The 22,708-nt window shown below is 46.9% G+C and overlaps 1 protein-coding gene and 1 long non-coding RNA gene across 2 annotated transcripts; both read right to left on the bottom strand.

The window, feature by feature from the left end:
* Positions 1 to 245: 245 nt before the first annotated feature.
* Positions 246 to 1,464, bottom strand: LOC127913693 (uncharacterized). The gene is made up of 3 exons (XR_008086530.1): positions 578 to 1,464; positions 437 to 475; positions 246 to 319 (listed from the first exon to the last, which is right to left on the bottom strand). It is a non-coding gene; the product is annotated as an uncharacterized LOC127913693 (long non-coding RNA).
* A 17,868-nt stretch (positions 1,465 to 19,332) lies between these two features.
* Positions 19,333 to 22,551, bottom strand: LOC118363930 (thiosulfate:glutathione sulfurtransferase-like). The gene is made up of 3 exons (XM_052486997.1): positions 20,005 to 22,551; positions 19,596 to 19,764; positions 19,333 to 19,501 (listed from the first exon to the last, which is right to left on the bottom strand). The coding sequence occupies exons 1-3, from the start codon at positions 20,141 to 20,143 to the stop codon at positions 19,339 to 19,341; spliced, it is 471 nt and encodes a 156-aa protein (XP_052342957.1). The 5' UTR covers positions 20,144 to 22,551; the 3' UTR covers positions 19,333 to 19,338.
* Positions 22,552 to 22,708: the final 157 nt, after the last annotated feature.

Genomic DNA, 22,708 nt, shown 5'->3' with positions numbered 1-22,708 from the left:
AAGGACTTCACATTCTCATCGTCCTTGTGGAGGTCCGCCAGGGTGAAAGGGGGTTGTGGGTAAATTAAGTGATGGTGGACATCTCTCTCAAATACAAATTAAATACAAATCGACAATCAACTCTGAGGAGGAAGTAGAACTCTATTTACAACAGCAAGGGAAGCATTTGAGCTAATGTGGTTGGTGTGTAGGGTGTAAAATGAGGCAGTGTGTGTGGTGAATAGGTTAATATAAAGTCATATTTACCCTCAGGGCCTTTCACGATGCTCCCTACACATCTGGAGAAGATGGCATCAAACGTCTCAGTCAACAGAAACTGCTGTCACACGCAAAGAAAAAAAAAAAACGATCAACTTCTGATATAAAATGCAAGTCAACATCCTAGATATGTAAAACTAACTATAGAGTCAGTAACCAAGAGAAAAGGAAAAGGTACCTCTATCGGCTCATGTTTGGAGTCCACAAAGGGTCCCAGCTGTGGGTTAGAGAGGAGATGTAAGGGATAAACATACAAACTTCAGTCAGAGAGCAAGTGTGTGTGTGTGTTACCTCGTAAAGAGAGGTAAATTCTACTGACCAGTATGCAGACATCGGGGAGGTCCCCGACAATGACGTTGATGAGGTCCACCAGGGGGTCAAAGGCCAGGCCATCAGAGGGGATGTAGGGAGAGGGTGTCTTGAGCATCTCCATGAAGTCATACCGGTCAGCTTGAGAATCTCCATGAAGTCATACCGGTCAGTTTGAGAATCTCCATGAAGTCATACGGGTCAGCTTGAGAATCTCCATGAAGTCATACCGGTCAGTTTGAGAATCTCCATGAAGTCATACGGGTCAGCTTGAGAATCTCCATGAAGTCATACCGGTCAGCTTGAGAATCTCCATGAAGTCATACCGGTCAGCTTGAGAATCTCCATGAAGTCATACCGGTCAGCTTGAGAATCTCCATGAAGTCATACGGGTCAGCTTGAGAATCTCCATGAAGTCATACGGGTCAGCTTGAGAATCTCCATGAAGTCATACGGGTCAGCTTGAGAATCTCCATGAAGTCATACCGGTCAGCTTGAGAATCTCCATGAAGTCATACGGGTCAGCTTGAGAATCTCCATGAAGTCATACGGGTCAGCTTGAGAATCTCCATGAAGTCATACCGGTCAGCTTGAGAATCTCCATGAAGTCATACGGGTCAGCTTGAGAATCTCCATGAAGTCATACGGGTCAGCTTGAGAATCTCCATGAAGTCATACCGGTCAGCTTGAGAATCTCCATGAAGTCATACCGGTCAGCTTGAGAATCTCCATGAAGTCATACCGGTCAGCTTGAGAATCTCCAACAGAGTTTTTAGTCCTGGAATAGGCTTGATCAGGATCCAGGAAATCAAACAAAGATATTTTAGAGGAATCCCTCTCCCCTCAGAGTTTAGATGCTACCAACTTCCTCCCTGAGGTATTCATGCCATCCATGGCGACCACCTGTCCAGGGAAGAGCGAGTACTGTGAGTACACTGCTGTCTACTGTTTCCTTTGATAGTGGTGCTTAATGGTTTGATCCATAAAATAAATAAATCACTGGCAAAAACAAACAATGTCTCTGTGTGTCTTCCAGTTTTAATTTGCATTCATATCATATAAAAATACATATTTATTTTGTAATTCATAAACATCACAATACTAAACAAATAGAATAAATAGTCTGTTATTATACAAGAGAACAGAAACATCAACATGTTCAGATTTCCTTGCCACTTGCATAGTTCTTGGAAGGTCTGCTGCCGGTGAGTGTGTCTGCCTAAGGAACACAGTGGTAAACATAGGACTAGTAAACCATAAGCTCACATACCATTTCCACGGCCACAAGAGTATTTATAATACTGAACTCAACTCATCTCCTGTACAATCTGGAATATATCACAGAAGTAAAACAGCCATAGTGTTAGGCTTGGCCACTTATCATGATAACACAACATTACATTACATTTAAGTCATTTAACAGACGCTCTTATCCAACATATCATATTATAAATGGCTCACATCAACACCATTATCCTTAGACCCTGTCCAATTAACATACCGCCTGTCACGACTCCTACCGAAGGTGGCTCCCCCTTCCTGTTCGGGTGGTGCTCGGCGGTCGTCGTCACCGGCCTACTAGCTGCCACTGATCCCTTTTGTTGGTTTGGTCTGATTTGTTTGGCCAGCTGCTCTTCATGTGTTTGGCTATTTAAGTCGGTAGGCCGGCTGCTCTTCATGTGTTTGGCTATTTAAGTCAGTAGGCCGGCTGCTCTTCATGTGTTTGGCTATTTAAGTCGGTAGGCCGCCTGCTCTTCGTGTGTTTGGCTATTTAAGTCGGTAGGCCGCCTGCTCTTCGTGTGTTTGGCTATTTAAGTCGGTAGGTCGCCTGCTCTTCGTGTGTTTGGCTATTTAAGTCGGTAGGCCGCCTGCTCTTCATGTGTTTGGCTATTTAAGTCGGTAGGCCGCCTGCTCTTCATGTGTTTGGCTATTTAAGTCGGTAGGCCGCCTGCTCTTCATGTGTTTGGCTATTTAAGTCGGTAGGCCGCCTGCTCTTCATGTGTTTGGCTATTTAAGACGGTAGGCCGCCTGCTCTTCATGTGTTTGGCTATTTAAGTCGGTAGGTCGCCTGCTCTTCATGTGTTTGGCTATTTAAGTCGGTAGGCCGCCTGCTCTTCATGTGTTTGGCTATTTAAGTCGGTAGGCCGCCTGCTCTTCGTGTGTTTGGCTATTTAATAGGCCGCCTTCTTCGTGTGTTTGGCTATTTAAGTCGGTAGGCCGCCTGCTCTTCGTGTGTTTGGCTATTTAAGTCGGTAGGCCGCCTGCTCTTCGTGTGTTTGGCTATTTAAGTCGGTAGGTCGCCTGCTCTTCGTGTGTTTGGCTATTTAAGTCGGTAGGCCGCCTGCTCTTCATGTGTTTGGCTATTTAAGTCGGTAGGCCGCCTGCTCTTCATGTGTTTGGCTATTTAAGTCGGTAGGCCGCCTGCTCTTCATGTGTTTGGCTATTTAAGTCGGTAGGCCGCCTGCTCTTCATGTGTTTGGCTATTTAAGTCAGTAGGCCTCCTGCTCTTCATGTGTTTGGCTATTTAAGTCGGTAGGCCGCCTGCTCTTCATGTGTTTGGCTATTTAAGTCGGTAGGCTGCCTGCTCTTCATGTGTTTGGCTATTTAAGTCGGTAGGCCGCCTGCTCTTCATGTGTTTGGCTATTTAAGTCGGTAGGCCGCCTGCTCTTCATGTGTTTGGCTATTTAAGTCAGTAGGCCGCCTGCTCTTCATGTGTTTGGCTATTTAAGTCGGTAGGCCGCCTGCTCTTCATGTGTTTGGCTATTTAAGTCGGTAGGCTGCCTGCTCTTCATGTGTTTGGCTATTTAAGTCGGTAGGCCGCCTGCTCTTCGTATGTTTGGCTATGTGTGGGCTTGTTTATTCCCACTTCATATGTGTGGTAGTGCGATCTTGGTTTGGTTCCTGTTTTGAGCATTTGTTTTATGACGCTCAGTTTAGTTTTATATACGATTTTGCCCGGTGCTGAATAAAGAGCTATTCAGAACATTCTGCCTCCTGCACCTGACTCCTCACCCACTACGCCTAAGATTGTTACACTGCACCAACAGATCCACAGATGATGCAATCTCAATCGCACCCCACACTGCCCTTTCCCACCTGGACAAAAATAACACCTATGTGAAAATGCTATTCATTGACTACAGCTCAGCGTTCAACACCATAGTGCCCACAAAGCTCATCACTAAAGTAAGGACCCTGGGACTAAACACCACCCTCTGCAACTGGATCCTAGACTTCCTGACAGCCGCCCCCAGGTGATAAGGGTATGTAACAACACATCCTCCACACTGATCCTCAACACGGGGGCCCTTCAGAGGTGCGTGCCTAGTCCGCTCCTGTACTCCCTGTTCACCCACGACTGCGTGGCCAAGCACCATCATTGTTTGCTGACAACAACGCTTGTAGGCCTGATCCCCAACAACGATGAGACAGCCTATAGGGAGGATGTCAGGGACCTGGCAGTGTGGTACCAGGACAACAACCTCTCTCTCAATGTGAGCCAGACAAAGGAGCTGATCCTGGACTACAGGAAACGGAGGGTCGAACAGGCCCTCATTAACATCAACGGGGCTGAAGTGGAGTGGTTTGAGAGTTTCAAGTTCCTTGGTGTCCACATCTCCAACGAATTATCATGGTCCAAACACACCAAGACAGTTGTGAAGAGGGCACGACAACACCTTTCCCCCTCAGGAGACTGAAAAGATTTGGCATGGGTCCCCAGATCCTCAAAGTTATTCAGCTGCAACATCGAGAGCATCCTGACCGGTTGCATCACCGCCTTGTATGGCAACTGCTTGACATTCGACCATAAGGTGCTACAGAGGGTAGTGCGTACGGCCAAGTACATCACTAGGGCCAAGCTTCCTGAAATCCAGGACCTATATACTAGGCGGTGTCAGAGGAAGGCCTAAAAATTGTCAGACTCCAGTCACCCAAGTCATAGACTGTTCTCTCTGCTACCGCACAGCAAGCAGCACCGGAGCACCAAGTTTAGGTCAAAAAGCCTCATTAACCTCTTCTACCCCCAAGACATAAGACATAAGACAAATGGCCACCTGGACTATTTACATTGACCCGCCTTGTTCTTACACTGCTGCTACTCGCTGGTTATTATCTATGCATAGTCACTTTACCCCTACCTACATGTACAAATTACCTCGACTTACCTGTACCCCCACATACTGACTCGGTACCGATACCCCCTGTACTGCATATAGCCTCGTTATTGTTATTTTACTGTGTTACTTTAAAAAACTGTCGTTTAGTTAGTAAATATTTTCTTAACTCTTTCTTGAACTGCGTTGTTGGTTTGTGGGCTTGTGGGCTTGTGAGTAAGCATTTCACGGTAAGGTCTACAACTGTTGTATTTGATTTGATCATTATAATTGTGGTGTTTGAGTAAACAGAAATATAACCACCTCTTCTAACTCCAGTGGGTGTTACTCATGAAGTCTCAATGAATCACAATTTGATCAACAGGAGTTTGACTGTGGTCTGCTTCCTATCCCTTGAGCACAGTGAGCTGTAACTGCATGTTAAATCATATTGTGTTGAGACTTTGAGTTAAGCCTGTGGTAAGACAAAGACTCATTTTTATTGTTGAGTGAACCACAGATTATTCAGTCAGGGTAACTAAAGCAGAGCTTTTGTTGAGTTTATTTGCTCACCCATGAAGTCAGAGAGGAATCGTTCACTGTGCTGGAGGAACAGGAACAGAGAGAGGGTCTGATCCACAGAGGGGATCCATTCTGTCTCAGGTTCCTGACAGTGTGCTCTGTCTATACTGTACACAGTGTCACTGCAGAGGGGATCTGTTGAGAGGTGGTAGCAAGGTAATATTAATGGTAAGATAGTGTTGAAAGAATGACTGTTTGAAATTAGCAGATGGATTGTTAGAATCATCACACACTAAATTAGTTTGTCAGCAAGATTCTGGTCTGAAAATAATAATTAGTTTGTCAGCAAGGCTCTGGTCTGAAAATAATAATTCGTTTGTCAGCAAGGCTCTGGTCTGAACATTATAATACATAACAAGCCGTGTTCAGTGGATGACATTTCAGAATGTAAACATTTCTAAATATTGATGATAATGATAGGCTACATCCACCTCTTTGCATAGTCACGCCTCCTCAATGCTAAATTATGGAAATGTGACTCAATCCCTCACTGCAAGGAGTGGGTGTTTAACCTGTGTATCAGGATATGTTTTACGCTGTAGGAAGGTTGAGTGACCCAGCAGGGGAAAGTTACTGGGCTGTAAAGCACCACGTACCACTGGGGTTAAAGACTGATGGTTCAGTAGGAATAAGGGTCTACTGTCACTAGTCAGACATCTTTCAAATGGTTTTATCTAAACAACTAGCCCCCAAAGCAAGGGGATATATGTGTGAGTGATTGATGTGACTGATAAAGGATATCTGTATGACTCTGGTTGCCAGGTTGGAGTACTGCAATATACAGGGGGTGAGAACTATGACTGGTAGGAGGTTCAGCTCCCCATACAGGTCTCTCTCCATGGCCTCAGGCAGGATAAGTAGAGACATCCCACCTAACACAGGATGGCCTCGCTGGCACAACGGGCCTGTTCCCAATGACATGGGAGGCCTGCAGGACCAACACATACAGACACGCACACATAATTACAATATGATGTAGTGTGGATGATAGAGGTAAACTCTCTCCAACCTACACAATGACAAGGGGCATTGGAGTTATTGTAACGGTTCTCTTGTGGTGAAGGAGAGTCGGACTAAAATGCAGCGTGTAGATTGTGATCCAATTTTAATAAACAAACGTAAAACACAAATAAATTATAAACACTACAAAACAAAGAACGTAACGAAAACCGAAACAGCCTAATACTGGTGCACATACACACAGAACAAGGACATCAAGACACTAAGGACAATCATTTACATTTAAGTCATTTAGCAGACGCTCTTATCCAGAGCGACTTACAAATTACCCATGAAACACACAAAGAATATGGCTGCCTAAATATGGTTCCCGATCAGAGACAACGATAAACACCTGCCTCTGATTGAGAACCACTTCAGACAGCCATAGACTTAACTAGAACACCCCACTAAGCTACATACACACCACATACAAAAACCCATGTCACACCCTGGCCTGACCAAATAAATGAAGATAAACACAAAATACTTCGACCAGGGCGTGACAGAACCCCCCCTAAGGTGCGGACTCCCGAACGCACCTCTGTCCATGGTGGCGGCTCCGGCGCGGGACGTGGACTCCACTCAAACACTGTCTTAGTCCCTCTTCCTCGTGTCCTTGAATAGTCCACCCTCGCCGCCGACCATGGCCTAGTAGTCCTCACCCAGAACCCCACTGGACTGAGGAGCAGATCGGGACTGAGGGGCAGCTCGGGACTGAGGCAGCTCGGGACTGAGGAGAAGCTCGGGACTGAGGGGAAGCTCAGGAGTGAAAGGAAGCTCAGGAGTGAGAGGAAGCTCAGGCAGGTTGATGGATCTGGCGGATCCTGGCCGACTGGCGGATCCTGGCCGACTGGCGGATCCTGGCCGACTGGCAGTTCTGGCAGATCCCGGCTGACTGGCGGATCTGAAAGAGTCTGGTTGACTGGCAGATCTGGAAGAGTCTGGTTGACTGGCAGATCTGGAAGAGTCTGGCTGACTGGCAGATCTGGAAGAGTCTGGCTGACTGGCAGATCTGGAAGAGTCTGGCTGACTGGCGGATCTGGAAGAGTCTGGCTGACTGGCGGATCTGGAAGAGTCTGGCTGACTGGCGGATCTGGAAGAGTCTGGCTGACTGGCGGATCTGGAAGAGTCTGGCTGACTGGCGGATCTGGAAGAGTCTGGCTGACTGGCGGATCTGGAAGAGTCTGGCTGACTGGCGGATCTGGAAGAGTCTGGCTGACTGGCGGATCTGGAAGAGTCTGGCTGACTGGCGGATCCTGGCAGACTGACAGATCTGGCTGCTCCACGCTGACTGGCGGCTCTGGCTGCTCCATGCTGACTGGCGGCTCTGGCTGCTTCTTACAGACTGGCAGCTCTGGCGGCTTCTTACAGACTGGCAGCTCTGGCGGCTCTGTGCAGACTGGCAGCTCCGTGCAGACTGGCAGCTCCTTGCAGACTGGCAGCTCCTTGCAGACTGGCAGCTCCTTGCAGACTGGCAGCTCTGGCTGCTCCATGCAGACTGGCAGCTCTGGCTGCTTCATGCAGACTGGTAGCTCTGGCTGCTCCATGCAGACTGGCAGCTCTGGCTGCTCCATGCAGACTGGCAGCTCTGGCTGCTCCATGTAGACTGGCAGCTCTGGCTGCTCCATGCAGACTGGCAGCTCCATGTAGACTGGCAGCTCTGGCTGCTCCATCCAGGCTGGCAGCACTGGCTGCGCTGAACAGGCGGGAGACTACGGCAGCGCTGGAGAGGCGAGGCGCACTGTAGGTCTGATGCGTGGTGCTGGCACTGGTGGGACTGGACCGAGAACACGCACAGGAAGCCTGGTGCGGGGAGCTGCTACCGGAGGGCTGGGGTGTGGAGGTGGTACTGGTTAGACCGAACCGTGCAGGCGCACTGGAGCTCTTGAGCACCGAGCCTGCCCAACCTTACCCAGTTGAATGCTCTCGGTCGCCCTGCCAGTGCGGTGAGGTGGAATAGCCCGCACTGGGTTATGCAGGCGAACCGGAGACGCCGAGCGCAAGGCTGGTGCCATGTAAGCCGGCCCAAAGAGACGCACTGGGGACCAGATGCGTAGAGCCGGCTTCATGGCATTTGGCGACGGCTGATACACGGAGCTGGAATATACCGCACTGGGCTATGCACCCGCACTGGAGACACTGTGCGCACCACAGCATAACACGGTGCCTGCCCGGTCTCTCTAGCCCCCCGGTAAGCACAGGGAGTTTGCACAGGTCTCCTACCTGGCATAGCCATACTCCCTGTGAGCCCCCCCCCCCAATAAATTTTTGGGGCTGACTCCCGGGCTTCCTTGCCAACCGTGTTCCCTCATATCGCCGGCTCCTCTCTCCAGCTGCCTCTGCTCTCCTCGCTGCCTCCACCTGTTCCCATGGAAGGCGATCCCTTCCCGCCAGGATCTCCTCCCATGTGTAGCAACCCTTGCCATCCAATATATCGTCCCATGTCCATTCCTCATTGCGCCGCTGTTGCTGCCTTTGTTGCTTCTCCTGCGGCTCCTGCCTGTTACCACGCTGCTTGGTCCGGGTGTGGTGGGTGATTCTGTAACGGTTCTCTTGTGGTGAAGGAGAGTCGGACCAAAATGCAGCATGTAGATTGCAATCCATGTTTAATAAATAAACGTAAAACACAAATCAATTATAAACACTACAAAACAAAGAACGTAACGAAAACCAAAACAGCCTAATACTGGTGCACATACACACAGAACAAGGACATCAAGACACTAAGGACAATCACCCACGAAACACACAAAGAATATGGCTGCCTAAATATGGTTCCCAATCAGAGACAACAATAAACACCTGCCTCTGATTGAGAACCACTTCAGACAGACATAGACTTAACTAGAACACCCCACTAAGCTACAATCCCAATACATACACACCACATACAAAAACCCATGTCACACCCTGGCCTGACCAAATAAATGAAGATAAACACAAAATACTTAGACCAGGGCGTGACAGTAATACTGACCGCATGATAGGAGGAACGTCCATGGTCACAGTCTGGTCCTTCAGGGCGAGTCTCTCTGCCTTCTCACTAAGAAAAACCAGAGTAAAATACACAAATAACATAATATTATTCCACAATATACACACATTAAATATATTCAGTGGCAGTCATAATAGAATGAGAATATACCTAAAGATTCTCTAGTATGTTTCTCCTTCCAATTTGAGGTGAATTTTCACCCCTGCGTTAGTCAGACTCAGTATGTGCAAGAAGCCTTCTTTGTGTGACCACACCATACACCTGTCCAGTTTCACCGCATCTTACACCTGTCCAGTTTCACCTCACTGATCTGGAGAATAAAGGACACAACTCCCACAATCTTTTTATTATACCTTTCTCTCAGCCAATCATCAGTCATTTGTGTACATGTTCACCTCTTCCATACTCACTTTACGGAATTCAAAATGTACAATGCTTGTCTTTCATAATTTTGTCAGTTATATAGGTTCAGAATTTGTTGTTAGCTTGTCATGCCTAAGTTTGCTACCCTTGTCAATGAAAAAATCATTAAAGTAGTAGGCAATATCAGTGGGTTTTGTGATGAATTCGCCATCTGATCCAATGAATGATGGAGACAGGTTTGCCTTTTTTCCCAACATTTCCTTTAAGTTGCTCCAAAGCTTTTACTATCATTCTTTATATCAATTATCTTGTTTCATAATACAGTTTCTTCTTCTTTTTGTTCAGTTTAGTCAGATGATTTCTACATTTACCGTATCAGCCAATCAGCTGTGCAGCCAGACTTACATGTATCTCAGCTTGGATGTTGGCACACCACCTCAAGCTCAACCTCGACAAGACAGAAGCTGCTCTTCCTCCTAGGGAAGGCCTGCCTGCTCCAAGACCTCTCCACCACGGTTGACAACTCCATGGTGTCCCCATCCCAGAGTACAATGAACCTTGGCGTAACCCTGGACATCACCTTGACGTTCTCTGTAAACATAAAAGCAGTGTCTCACTCCTGCAGGTTCATGCTCTACAACAGTGGTTCCCAAATTTTTTATAGTCCCGTACCCCTTCAAACATTCAACCTCCAGCTGCATACCTCCTCTAGCAAGAGGGTCAGCGTACTCTCAAATGTTGGTTTTTGCCATTATTGTAAGTCTGCCACACACATACTATATGATACATTTATTAAACATAAGAATGAGTGTGAGTTTGTCACAACCAGGCTCTTATAGGACCAGGGCACAAAAAATAAATAAAAATAATAATCAATTATTTTGCTCTTTATCAAATCAAAGTTTATTTGTCACATGCGCCGAATACAACAGGGGTAGTAGACCTTACAGGGAAATGCTTACTTACAGGCTCTAACCAATAGTGCAAAAAGGTAATAGGTGAACAATAAGTAAGAAAAATAAAAGTAAAGAAATAAAACAACAGTTAAAAAAACTGTGAAAAATAAAGGTAGCGAGGCTACATACAGACACTGGTTAGTTGGGCTGATTGAGGTAGTATGTACATGAATGTATAGTTATAGTGACTATGCATATATGATAAACAGAGAGTATCAGCAGCGTAAAAGAGGGGTTGGGGGAGGCACACAATGCATATAGTCTGGGTAGCCATTTGATTACATGTTCAGGAGACTAATGGCTTGGGGGTAAAAACTGTTGAGAAGCCTTTTTGTCCTAGACTTGGCACTCCGGCACTGCTTTCCATGTGGTAGTAGAGAGAACAGTCTGTGGCTGGGGTCTTTGACAATTTTTAGGGCCTTCCTCTGACACCGCCTGGTGTAGAGGTCCTGGATGGCAGGCAGCTTAGCCCCAGTGATGTACTGGGCCATACGCACTACCCTCTGTAGTGCCTTGCGGTCGGAAGCTGAGCAATTGATGGAAAGACCTGTGTGTTGTCAGAGAAGAGCTCCAACTTCATGGCCTCAATTTTGTCCCGCACATTGAATATAGTTGCAGAAAGTCCCTGTAATCCTAGATTCAGATCATTCAGGCGAGAAAAAACATCACCCAGACAGGCCAGTCGTGTGTGAAACTCATCATCATGCAAGCGGTCAGATAAGTAAAAATTGTGGTCAGTAAAGAAAACTTTAAGCTCTCTCTCTCAATTAAAAAAAAAGTGTCAATCTTTTGCCCCTTGATAAGCACATTTCTGTATATTGTAAAAGTGTGACATGGTCGCTGCCCATATCATTGCATAGTGCAGAAAATACACAAGAGTTCAGGGGCCTTGCTTTAACTAAGTTAACCATTTTCACTGTAGTGTCCAAAATATCTTTCAAGCTGTCAGGCATTCCCTTGGCAGCAAGAGCCTGCTGCATTGTACCCAAGTGGTGTCGGGAGCAACTGCTTGCAAGTACATTACCACTCCACTATGTCTCCCTGTCATGGGTTTTGCTCTACGAGTACAGATACCAACACATCTTGACCACCAAAGTCCATTTCATGTCACAAAACTGTCCAGTACTTTAAACAATCCTCTCCTGTTGTCCTGGTTTCCAGTGGTTTGCAGAAGAGGATGTCTTCCTTAATTGACCCCCAGAAGCGGTCTTCTGGTCAGACTCCGGGGACGGGCACATCGCGCACCACTCCCTAGCATACTTGTCGCCCATTTCCAGTCTCTTGACAACAAGGTTGATGAAATCCGAGCAAGGGTAGCATTCCAGAGGGACATCAGAGACTGTAATGTTCTTTCCTTCACGGAAACATGGCTCACTCGAGAGACGCTATCGGAGTCGGAGTCTGGTTTCTCCATGCATCGCGTACAGGAACAAACATCTTTCTGGTAAGAAGAGGGGCGGGGGCGTATGCTTTATGGTTAACGAGACGTGGTGTGGTCACAACAACATACAGGAACTCAAGTCCTTCTGTTCACCTGATTTAGAATTCCTCACAATCATTATCTACCAAGGGAATTTCCAAGGGTGTTCCGGAGTTCTAAATTTGAGCAGCTGCTGAAAAATGAGCTCCTGTATATATTGAGATTTAAATGTTTTTTTAGATTGAAAAAAATCTAAAAAATCAAGAGAAAACTGCAAGACTCAATAGAAGACAAAACAAGGAACAAACCAAAAAAGACAGGCTTTTGAAAAATTAACAATTTTTCATAAAATTGTACAGTTATCTTAGCTAGCTGAATTGCTAGCAGAATTGTTTACTTGTTGCTAAGCAGTTGCTAGGGACTCTCCTGGAAGAAGCTAGCTACAAAGAATAACAACAAAAAATATCTAGTTAACAGAAGAAAGGAAGACAAAATAAGGACAAAAGAAGGACAGAAGAAAAAGGAAAAGAAAGAGGACAACAAAGTGAAACAGTCAGCACTTCTATTGCAACTTCGTATTTCGTCGTCCTAACGTAGTCTACACTGCTATCTGCCCAGCAGCTAGCCAGCTAGCAAACGTCCACCGTCTACCTAATAGCAGCACTGTAGAAACTATTACACTCAACTGAACGACTTGATTAGTGTAGTGTTAGCTAGCTACATAGTTGTCTTTGCTGTCTTCGTATCCAAGATAATTGTGTAGTTTAGAGCGTGTAGTCTTAGAGTGATTATCTTAATTTACCGAGGTTAGCTAGCCAGCTATTTGTCGTCCTTAACGTAGGAGACACTGCTAGCTAGCCAACAGCTAGCCAACGTCTACTGAATAGAACTTCCGCACTCAACAACCGGTCGCATTCCGCTTCGCTCCACAGGTAGTATCACATTTTCATTTCATTTCATTACAGCACAACGGTTTGATTTGTTTGATCGTAGCTAGCTACATAGCTAGCTACATAGCCGTCTGTGTATTAAAGATAATTGTGTAGTCTAGAGCGATTTTCTAGGTTAGCTAGCCAGCTATTGTCATTCTTTTAACGCAACGTAACGTAATCAACACTGCTAGCTAGCCAGCTAGCCCCCGAATAGCAGCACTGTTGAAACTATTACACTCAACGGAACGACTTGATTAGTGTAGTGTCAACAACGCAGCCACTGCCAGCTAGCCTACAAAGTCAACAACGCAGCCACTGCCAGCTAGCCTACTTCAGCAGTACTGTGTCATTTTAATCATTTTAGTCAATAAGATTCTTGCTACGTAAGCTTAACTTTCTGAACATTCGAGACGTGTAGTCCACTTGTCATTCCAATCTCCTTGCATTAGCGTAGCCTCTTCTGTAGCCTGTCAACTATGTGTCTGTCTATCCCTGTTCTCTCCTCTCTGCACAGACCATACAAATGCTCCACACCGCATGGCCGCGGCCACCCTAATCTGGTGGTCCCAGCGCGCACGACCCACGTGGAGTTCCAGGTCTCCGGTAGCCTCTGGAACTGCCGATCTGCGGCCAACAAGGCAGAGTTCATCTCAGCCTATGCCTCCCTCCAGTCCCTCGACTTCTTGGCACTGACGGAAACATGGATCACCACAGATAACACTGCTACTCCTACTGCTCTCTCTTCGTCCGCCCACGTGTTCTCGCACACCCGAGAGCTTCTGGTCAGCGGGGTGGTGGCACCGGGATCCTCATCTCTCCCAAGTGGTCATTCTCTCTTTCTCCCTTACCCATCTGTCTATCGCCTCCTTTGAATTTCATGCTGTCACAGTTACCAGCCCTTTCAAGCTTAACATCCTTATCATTTATCGCCCTCCAGGTCCCCTCGGAGAGTTCATCAATGAGCTTGATGCCTTGATAAGTTCCTTTCCTGAGGACGGCTCACCTCTCACAGTTCTGGGCGACTTTAACCTCCCCCGTCTACCTTTGACTCATTCCTCTCTGCCTCCTTCTTTCCACTCCTCTCCTCTTTTGACCTCACCCTCTCACCTTCCCCCCTACTCACAAGGCAGGCAATACGCTCGACCTCATCTTTACTAGATGCTGTTCTTCCACTAACCTCATTGCAACTCCCCTCCAAGTCTCCGACCACTACCTTGTATCCTTTTCCCTCTCGCTCTCATCCAACACTTCCCACACTGCCCCTACTCGGATGGTATCGCGCCGTCCCAACCTTCGCTCTCTCTCCCCCGCTACTCTCTCCTCTTCCATCCTATCATCTCTTCCCTCTGCTCAAACCTTCTCCAACCTATCTCCTGATTCTGCCTCCTCAACCCTCCTCTCCTCCCTTTCTGCATCCTTTGACTCTCTATGTCCCCTATCTTCCAGGCCGGCTCGGTCCTCCCCTCCCGCTCCGTGGCTCGACGACTCATTGCGAGCTCACAGAACAGGGCTCCGGGCAGCCGAGCGGAAATGGAGGAAAACTCGCCTCCCTGCGGACCTGGCATCCTTTCACTCCCTCCTCGCTACATTTTCCTCCTCTGTCTCTGCTGCTAAAGCCACTTTCTACCACTCTAAATTCCAAGCATCTGCCTCTAACCCTAGGAAGCTCTTTGCCACCTTCTCCTCCCTCCTGAATCCTCCTCCCCCTCCCCCCTCCTCCCTCTCTGCAGATGACTTCGTCAACCATTTTGAAAAGAAGGTCGATGACATCCGATCCTCGTTTGCTAAGTCAAACGACACCGCTGGTTCTGCTCACACTGCCCTACCCTGTGCTCTGACCTCTTTCTCCCCTCTCTCTCCAGATGAAATCTTGCGTCTTGTGACGGCCGGCCGCCCAACAACCTGCCCGCTCGACCCTATCCCCTCCTCTCTTCTCCAGACCATTTCCGGAGAAAATCTCCTCACCACGCGCTCTCACCACTGGTGTCCCCCAGGGCTCTGTTCTAGGCCCTCTCCTATTCTCGCTATACACCAAGTCACTTGGCTCTGTCATAACCTCACATGGTCTCTCCTATCATTGCTATGCAGACGACACACAATTAATCTTCTCCTTTCCCCCTTCTGATGACCAGGTGGCGAATCGCATCTCTGCATGTCTGGCAGACATATCAGTGTGGATGACGGATCACAACCTCAAGCTGAACCTCAGCAAGACGGAGCTGCTCTTCCTTCCGGGGAAGGACTGCCCGTTCCATGATCTCGCCATCACGGTTGACAACTCCATTGTGTCCTCCTCCCAGAGCGCTAAGAACCTTGGCGTGATCCTGGACAACACCCTGTCGTTCTCAACTAACATCAAGGCGGTGGCCCGTTCCTGTAGGTTCATGCTCTACAACATCCGCAGAGTACGACCCTGCCTCACACAGGAAACGGCGCAGGTCCTAATCCAGGCACTTGTCATCTCCCGTCTGGATTACTGCAACTCGCTGTTGGCTGGGCTCCCTGCCTGTGCCATTAAACCCCTACAACTCATCCAGAACGCCGCAGCCCATCTGGTGTTCAACCTTCCCAAGTTCTCTCACGTCACCCCGCTCCTCCGCTCTCTCCACTGGCTTCCAGTTGAAGCTCGCATCCGCTACAAGACCATGGTGCTTGCCTACGGAGCTGTGAGGGGAACGGCACCTCAGTACCTCCAGGCTCTGATCAGGCCCTACACCCAAACAAGGGCACTGCGTTCATCCACCGCTGGCCTGCTCGCCTCCCTACCACTGAGGAAGTACAGTTCCCGCTCAGCCCAGTCAAAACTGTTCGCTGCTCTGGCTCCCCAATGGTGGAACAAACTCCCTCACGACGCCAGGACAGCGGAGTCAATCACCACCTTCCGGAGACACCTGAAACCCCACCTCTTTAAGGAATACCTAGGATAGGATAAAGTAATCCTTCTCACTCCCCCCCCCCTTAAAAGATTTAGATGCACTATTGTAAAGTGGCTGTTCCACTGGATGTCATAAGGTGAATGCACCAATTTGTAAGTCGCTCTGGATAAGAGCGTCTGCTAAATGACTTAAATGTAAATGTAAATGGAATTCTATTCGATTATAATCACAGCCGTATATATTCCCCCCCAAGCAGACACATCGATGGCTCTGAACAAACTTTATTTGACTCTTTGCAAACTGGAATCCACATATCCTGAGGCTGCATTCATTGCAGCTGGGGTTTAACAAGGCTAATCTGAAAACAAGACTCCCTAAATTGTATCAGCATATCGATTGCGCAACCAGGGCTGGTAAAACCTTGGATCATTGCTATTCTGACTTCCACGACGCATATAAGGCCCTCCCCCGCCCTCCTTTCAGAAAAGCTGACCATGACTCCATTTTGTTGCTCCCTGTCTACAGACAGAGGTTAAAACAAGAAGCTCCCGCGCTGAGGTCTGTTCAACGCTGGTCCGACCAATCTGATTCCACGCTCCAAGACTGCTTCCATCACGTGGACTGGGATATGTTTCGTATTGCGTCAAACAACAACATTGACGAATACGCTGATTCGGTGAGCGAGTTCATTAGAACTTGCGTTGAAGATGTCGTTCCTATAGCAACGATTAAAACATTCCCAAACCAGAAACCGTGGATTGATGACAGCATTCGTGTGAAACTGTCAGTATAGAGACAAAGTAGAATTGCAATTCAGACACGAGGTATGTGGCAGGGTCTACAGTCAATCACGGATTACAAAAAGAAAACCAGCCCCGTCACGGACCAGGATGTCTTGCTCCCAGGCAGACTAAATAACTTTTTTGCCCGCTTTGAGGACAATACAGTGCCACTGACACAGCCCGCCGCAACCAAAACATGCAGACTCTCCTTCACTGCAGCCGAGGTGAGTAAAACATTTAAACGTGTTAACCCTCGCAAGGCTGCAGGCGCAGACGGCATCCCCTGCCGCGCCCTCAGAGCATGCGCAGACCAGCTGGCTGGTGTGTTTACGGACATATTCAATCAATCCTTATCCCAGTCTGCTGTTCCCACATGCTTCAAGAGGGCCACCATCGTTCCTGTTCCCAAGAAAGCTAAGGTAACTGAGCTAAACGACTACCGCCCCGTAGCACTCACTTCCGTCATCATGAAGTACTTTGAGAGACTAGTCAAGGACCATATCACCTCCACCCTCCCTGACACCCAAGACCCACTCCAATTTGCTTACCGCCCAAATAGGTCCACAGACGATGCAATCTCAACCACACTGCACACTGCCCTAACCCATCTGGACAAGAGGAATACCTATGTGAGAATGCTGTTCATCGACTACAGCTCAGCATTTAACACCATAGTACCCTCCAAACTCGTCATCAAGCTCGAGACCCTGGGTCTCGACCCCGCCCTGTGCAACTGGTTACTGGACTTCCTGACGGGCCGCCCCTAGGTGGTGAGGGTAGGTAACAACATCTCCACCCCGCTGATCCTCAACACTGGGGCCCCACAAACAAGGGTGCGTTCTGAGCCCTCTCCTGTACTCCCTGTTGAACCACGACTGCGTGGCCACGCACGCCTCCAACTCATTCATCAAGTTTGCGGACGACACAACAGTGGTAGGCTTGATTACCAACAACGACGAGAAGGCCTACAGGGAGGAGGTGAAGGCCCTCGGAGTGTGGTGTCAGGAAAATAACCTCACACTCAACGTCAACAAAACTAAGGAGATGATTGTGGACTTCAGGAAACAGCAGAGGGAACACCCCTCTATCCACATCGATGGAACAGTAGTGGAGAGGGTAGTAAGTTTTAAGTTCCTCGGCGTACACATCACAGACAAACTGAATTGGTCCACCCACATAGACAGCATCGTGAAGAAGACGCAGCAGCGCCTCTTCCACCTCAGGAGGCTGAAGAAATTCGGCTTGTCACCAAAAGCACTCACAAACTTCTACAGATGCACAATCGAGAGCATCCTGTCGGGCTGTATCACCGCCTGGTACGGCAACTGCTCCGCCCACAACCGTAAGGCTCTCCAGAGGGTAGTGAGGTCTGCACAACGCATCACCGGGGGCAAACTACCTGCCCTCCAGGACACCTACACCACCCGATGTCACAGGAAGGCCATAAAGATCATCAAGGACAACAACCACCCGAGCCACTGCCTGTTCACCCCACTATCATCCAGAAGGCGAGGTCAGTACAGGTGCATCAAAGCTGGAACCGAGAGACTGAAAACAGGTCAGACACAGAGGTTAAAGGTCAAATGTGTATTTGAAGCAAAAGTCTTTGCTATGGGTTCTGCTCTTGACTTGGGTTGATATTCACACTAGGTTTATAATGGGTTATCAGTATTGATTCCCTTTATTTTACTATTCAAATGTTATTCTACATTATAGATTTCTGTTGCTGATTTTCTAAAAGTGCTGTTGTGTTCTGAGTATAAACACTCTTCTTCATGACCTATGTGTGTAGGTGGTGCAGGTGACTATGGAGGACCTTCAGGGAATGGATTCCTCTAGACTGAAGAGGGCACTTACATAGCGACAGCGTCAGCGTCAGACCTTTAAAGTTGTTACCACAACCACTGTTATTAAAGCATTTTACCCCCTGTTATTATTCATCCCTCATATTCAGACATCCATCCATGTACTGTGTGCTTTTGCTTCCGATTCGAACAAAGTCTAAATAAACGGATATCAATAGGAAGTGCTGTGGTTTTTGATCAAACATTTACATATTATAAATTGATCCAACTAAATATGAAGGTCAAACAGAGTGGGATTTCATCCATCCTGTGAGTGATAACGATGTTAGTAGAGGACAACACTGAACTGGATAAACATGTGTTCCGTTACAGCTTGATGTCATGTTGGGGCCTCCATGCCTTCTCGTAGTATTCATTCCTCTGACAGCTGTATGTCTGCCAAACTGCACAAGAAAGGACTATATGTCACACAGAGAACATACTACTGTTTAAACACTACTAGCCACACAGCATTACATAGGCATTACTACTGTATTATTGGATAGCAACTCCGAGAGTTTTACATTTATCACGAGAGCAGTCTGCTTTGGTGACATAGTAGTAATGTCCAGAAGTTGTAGAGCTTCTTTTTTTCAAACACACATACACAACATGTCTGATAACATGTCAGATAATGGACTCATTACAGGCAAAGCCAGGGGTTTCCCTCTGTCTATGGGATGTAGATGTGTATCACCTGGATAAGCCCTAATGTGCCATGGTGCAACTTCAGCTGTACCGTCCATGAGGAGGATGAGGGGAAAGGGGATTGGTTTAGAGGAAAGTCTTACTGAAGGCAATAAGCAGTCCAAGGCTACAGCCATGGTAGAGGTAGAAGATGGGAAAAGTGGAGCACTATTGGGAAACGTGATTAAAAAAACAACACAAAATGACTAATTGTACAATCTTATTCTCCATCTTTATTTTAAAGTATAACACAAAAACAAGTAAAAGTATAAAAATGTTTCAGCAAAATGTGAGCATAATTTGTGCATTTTAATCCTTTGGTTTCACAATGCAGGCTAATCGTGCACCTCATTTCCCCTCTCTCAGACCACTCCTGGTATCCTCCGGCATAGTTGAAGGACCTGAAATTAGAGAAGGCAGACGTCCTCATTTACCAAAAATTCCCAAGGCATCAGACAGTATACAGAGCAGTATTGTCAAAACGTATACTCGTACTTTTGGAATCCCAGGCCTCGTGCCTTGTCTGTGGCCACGCCTCCTCGTCGGCCCATCTGACAGTGAAACACCAGCTCAGGGGCATCCAGGGGGGGTTTGGGCACCCCGTATTTTGCCTGGAACTCAGCAGGGTCCAGCGCTAGGGCACTAGGGCACTCTCCACTGTATCAACTAGGAGAGGAGACACAGGAAGTTTACAATACGGCTCAATTTACAATAAAATAAATATACCAAAATAGCTGGCTCATTGACAACAACAATTAATCAATCCTGTTTAGCAAATTTTGGGATGAATTATTCCCATGTGAATTGGGGTTCATTATTTTTCCAAAGGTTTGGACTCCGGACAAGCAAATCCCAATTGGACCTGAGAGTGTAACTCAACTCAAGGACTCCGACTGAAGCTCACCTGGAATATGGATTGATCCTGGAATGTGTCCTCTGTCTACCTCCTCTTTGGTCCGTACATCAACCTTCTGGGCAGTTGTTCTTGGCCAGAAGGGCCTTGAGGTCAGAGTAGGAGATATCCTTATCTGTGGAGAAGTCATTTGCTACATGCAACACCATGATGTCAAGGCTATATTTAGCCTAGTGCAAATTTAACATACATGATTTACAACTACCTTCATGCTGCTTCCTGGCACTGACCATAACATTTCTTTGCGGAAATAAATGTGTAAGAAAAGAAAAAGTATTCTACAACTGAGTCAGACAGTGAGATTGCAGACATTGCCCCCAAAAAAGACAGTAGAAAAGTTGAGTCATTGCATGATAGCACACGACCAGCCACTTTCAAAGCACACATTGCCTATCAAATCAAAATATCCATCACTAACTATAACATTTTCCGACAAGTTAGAACTGCAAAAGGGGGCGGAGTTGCAATCTACCATAGAGAGCCTGCAGAGTCTTTCTATCCAGGTCTGTGCCCAAACAATTTGAGTTTCTACTTTTAAAAATCCACCTTTCCAGAAACAAGTCTCTCTCCGTTGCCACTTGCTACAGACCACCTTCTGCCCCCAGCTGTGCCATGGACAACATATGTGAACTGATTGCCTGTCCATGCTTTCCACCTGGCCACCCCTACCCTGTCAACAGCCCTGCACCCCCCATTTCTCCTTCCGAGCTGGTCATGGGTGCACCTCAGCCACGTTCAAGGTCCTAAATGATATCATAACTGCCATCGATGAGAGAGAATACTGTATTCATCGACTTGGCCAAGGCCTTCGACTCTGTCAATCACCACATTCTTATCGGCAGACTCAACAGCCTTGGTTTCTCAAATGACTGCCTCGCCTGGTTCACCAACTACTTCTCAGACAGAGTCCAGTGTGTCAAATCGGAGGACCTGTTGTCCGGACCTCTGGCAGTCTCTATGGGGGTGCCACAGGGTTCCATTCTCGGGCCGAATCTTTTCTCTGAATACATCAATGATGTCGCTCTTGCTGCTGGTGATTCTCTGATCCACCTCTACGCAGATGACACCATTCTGTATACATCTGGCCCTTCTTTGGACACTGTGTTAACTACCCTCCAGACGAGCTTCAATGCCATACAATTCTCCTTCCGTAGCCTCCAACTGCTCTTAAATGCAAGTAAAACTAAATGCATGCTCTTCAACTGATCACTGCCTGCACCTGCCCGCCCATCCAGCATCACTACTCTGGATGGTTCTGACTTAAGTATTTGTAATTGTCCACATATTCTAGGTGTCTGGTTAGACTGTAAACTCTCCTTCCAGACTCACATTAAGCATCTCCAATCCAAAATTACATCTAGAATCGGCTTCCTATTTTGCAACAAAGCATCCTTCACTCATGCTGCCAAACATACCCTCGTAAAACTGACTATCCTGCCGATTCTTGACTTCAGCGATGTCATTTACAAAATAGCCTCCAACACTCTACTAGGCAAATTGGATGGGATCACAGTCCCATCCGTTTTGTCAATAAAGCCCCAAAAACTACCCACCACTGCGACCTGTATGCTCTCGTTGGCTGGCCCTCGCTTCATATTCGTCGCCAAACCCTCTGGCTCCAGGTCATCTGTACGTCTTTGCTAGTTAAAGCTCCGCCTTATCTCAGCTCACTGGTCACCATAGCAGCACGCGCTCCAGCAGGTATATTTCACTGGTCACTCCCAAAGCCAATTCCTCCTTTACCTGCCTTTCCTTCCAGTTCTCTGCTGCAATGACTGGAACAAATTACACATAAAAAAATATAAAAATTAACTGAAGCTGGAGACTCATATCTCCCTCACTAACTTTAAGCACCAACTGTCAGAACAGCTCACAGATCACTGCACATAACCCATCTGTAAATAGCCCATTTAACTACCTCATCCCATACCGTTATTATTATTTTTTGCTCCTTTGCACCCCAGTATCTCTACTTGCACATTCATCTTCTGCACATCTATCACTCCAATGTTCATTTGCTAAATTTTAATTACTTCTCCACTATGGCCTATTTATTGCCTTACCTCCCTTATCTTACCTCATTTACACACACTGTACATAGACTTATTTTCTATTGTGTTATTGACTGTATGTTTGTTTGTTCCATGTGTGGCTCTGTGTTGTTGTTTGTGTCGCACTGCTTTGCTTTATCTTGGCCAGGTCACAGTTGTAAATGAGAACTCGTTCTCAACTAGCCTACCTGGTTAATAAAGGTGAAATAAAAAAATAAACCTGGTGTTACACTGACAAAATCAAAGATTGACATTTGATCCAATGTACTGTCGTATTATGGCTCACAGAGACAGATGATCAAGTGGCGCTGCGAACTGCACAAAGACGGTAAATGCACAATACAGTCGTAGAATACGTACTTACCTGAGTTTGCCATCTTGTTTATCGGTGCCCATTTGAATGGAATCTTCTCATGTAGTACTGTATTTCCTCATTCGTTCCATGTTGATTGTTTGAGCGGTAATCATTGGACGACATTTTTAAAAACGAGGCACTTCAGCCAGTATTGAAGCTTTAGCCAATCAGACGGATCTTCAACAGCACATCATACTCAAGTTTCAAAATAAAAGTTGCATTACTGTAATAGGAACTTATATTACTTCCAACAATATTAATTTAGTTTTATCAAACTACTTTGTCCCTT

The sequence above is a fragment of the Oncorhynchus keta genome, chromosome 30 (assembly GCF_023373465.1).
Source record: "Oncorhynchus keta strain PuntledgeMale-10-30-2019 chromosome 30, Oket_V2, whole genome shotgun sequence".
Classification (NCBI taxonomy): domain Eukaryota; kingdom Metazoa; phylum Chordata; class Actinopteri; order Salmoniformes; family Salmonidae; genus Oncorhynchus; species Oncorhynchus keta.
The sequence above is the reverse complement of the archived record's forward strand: the minus strand, read 5'-3'. Positions and strand labels throughout refer to the sequence as shown.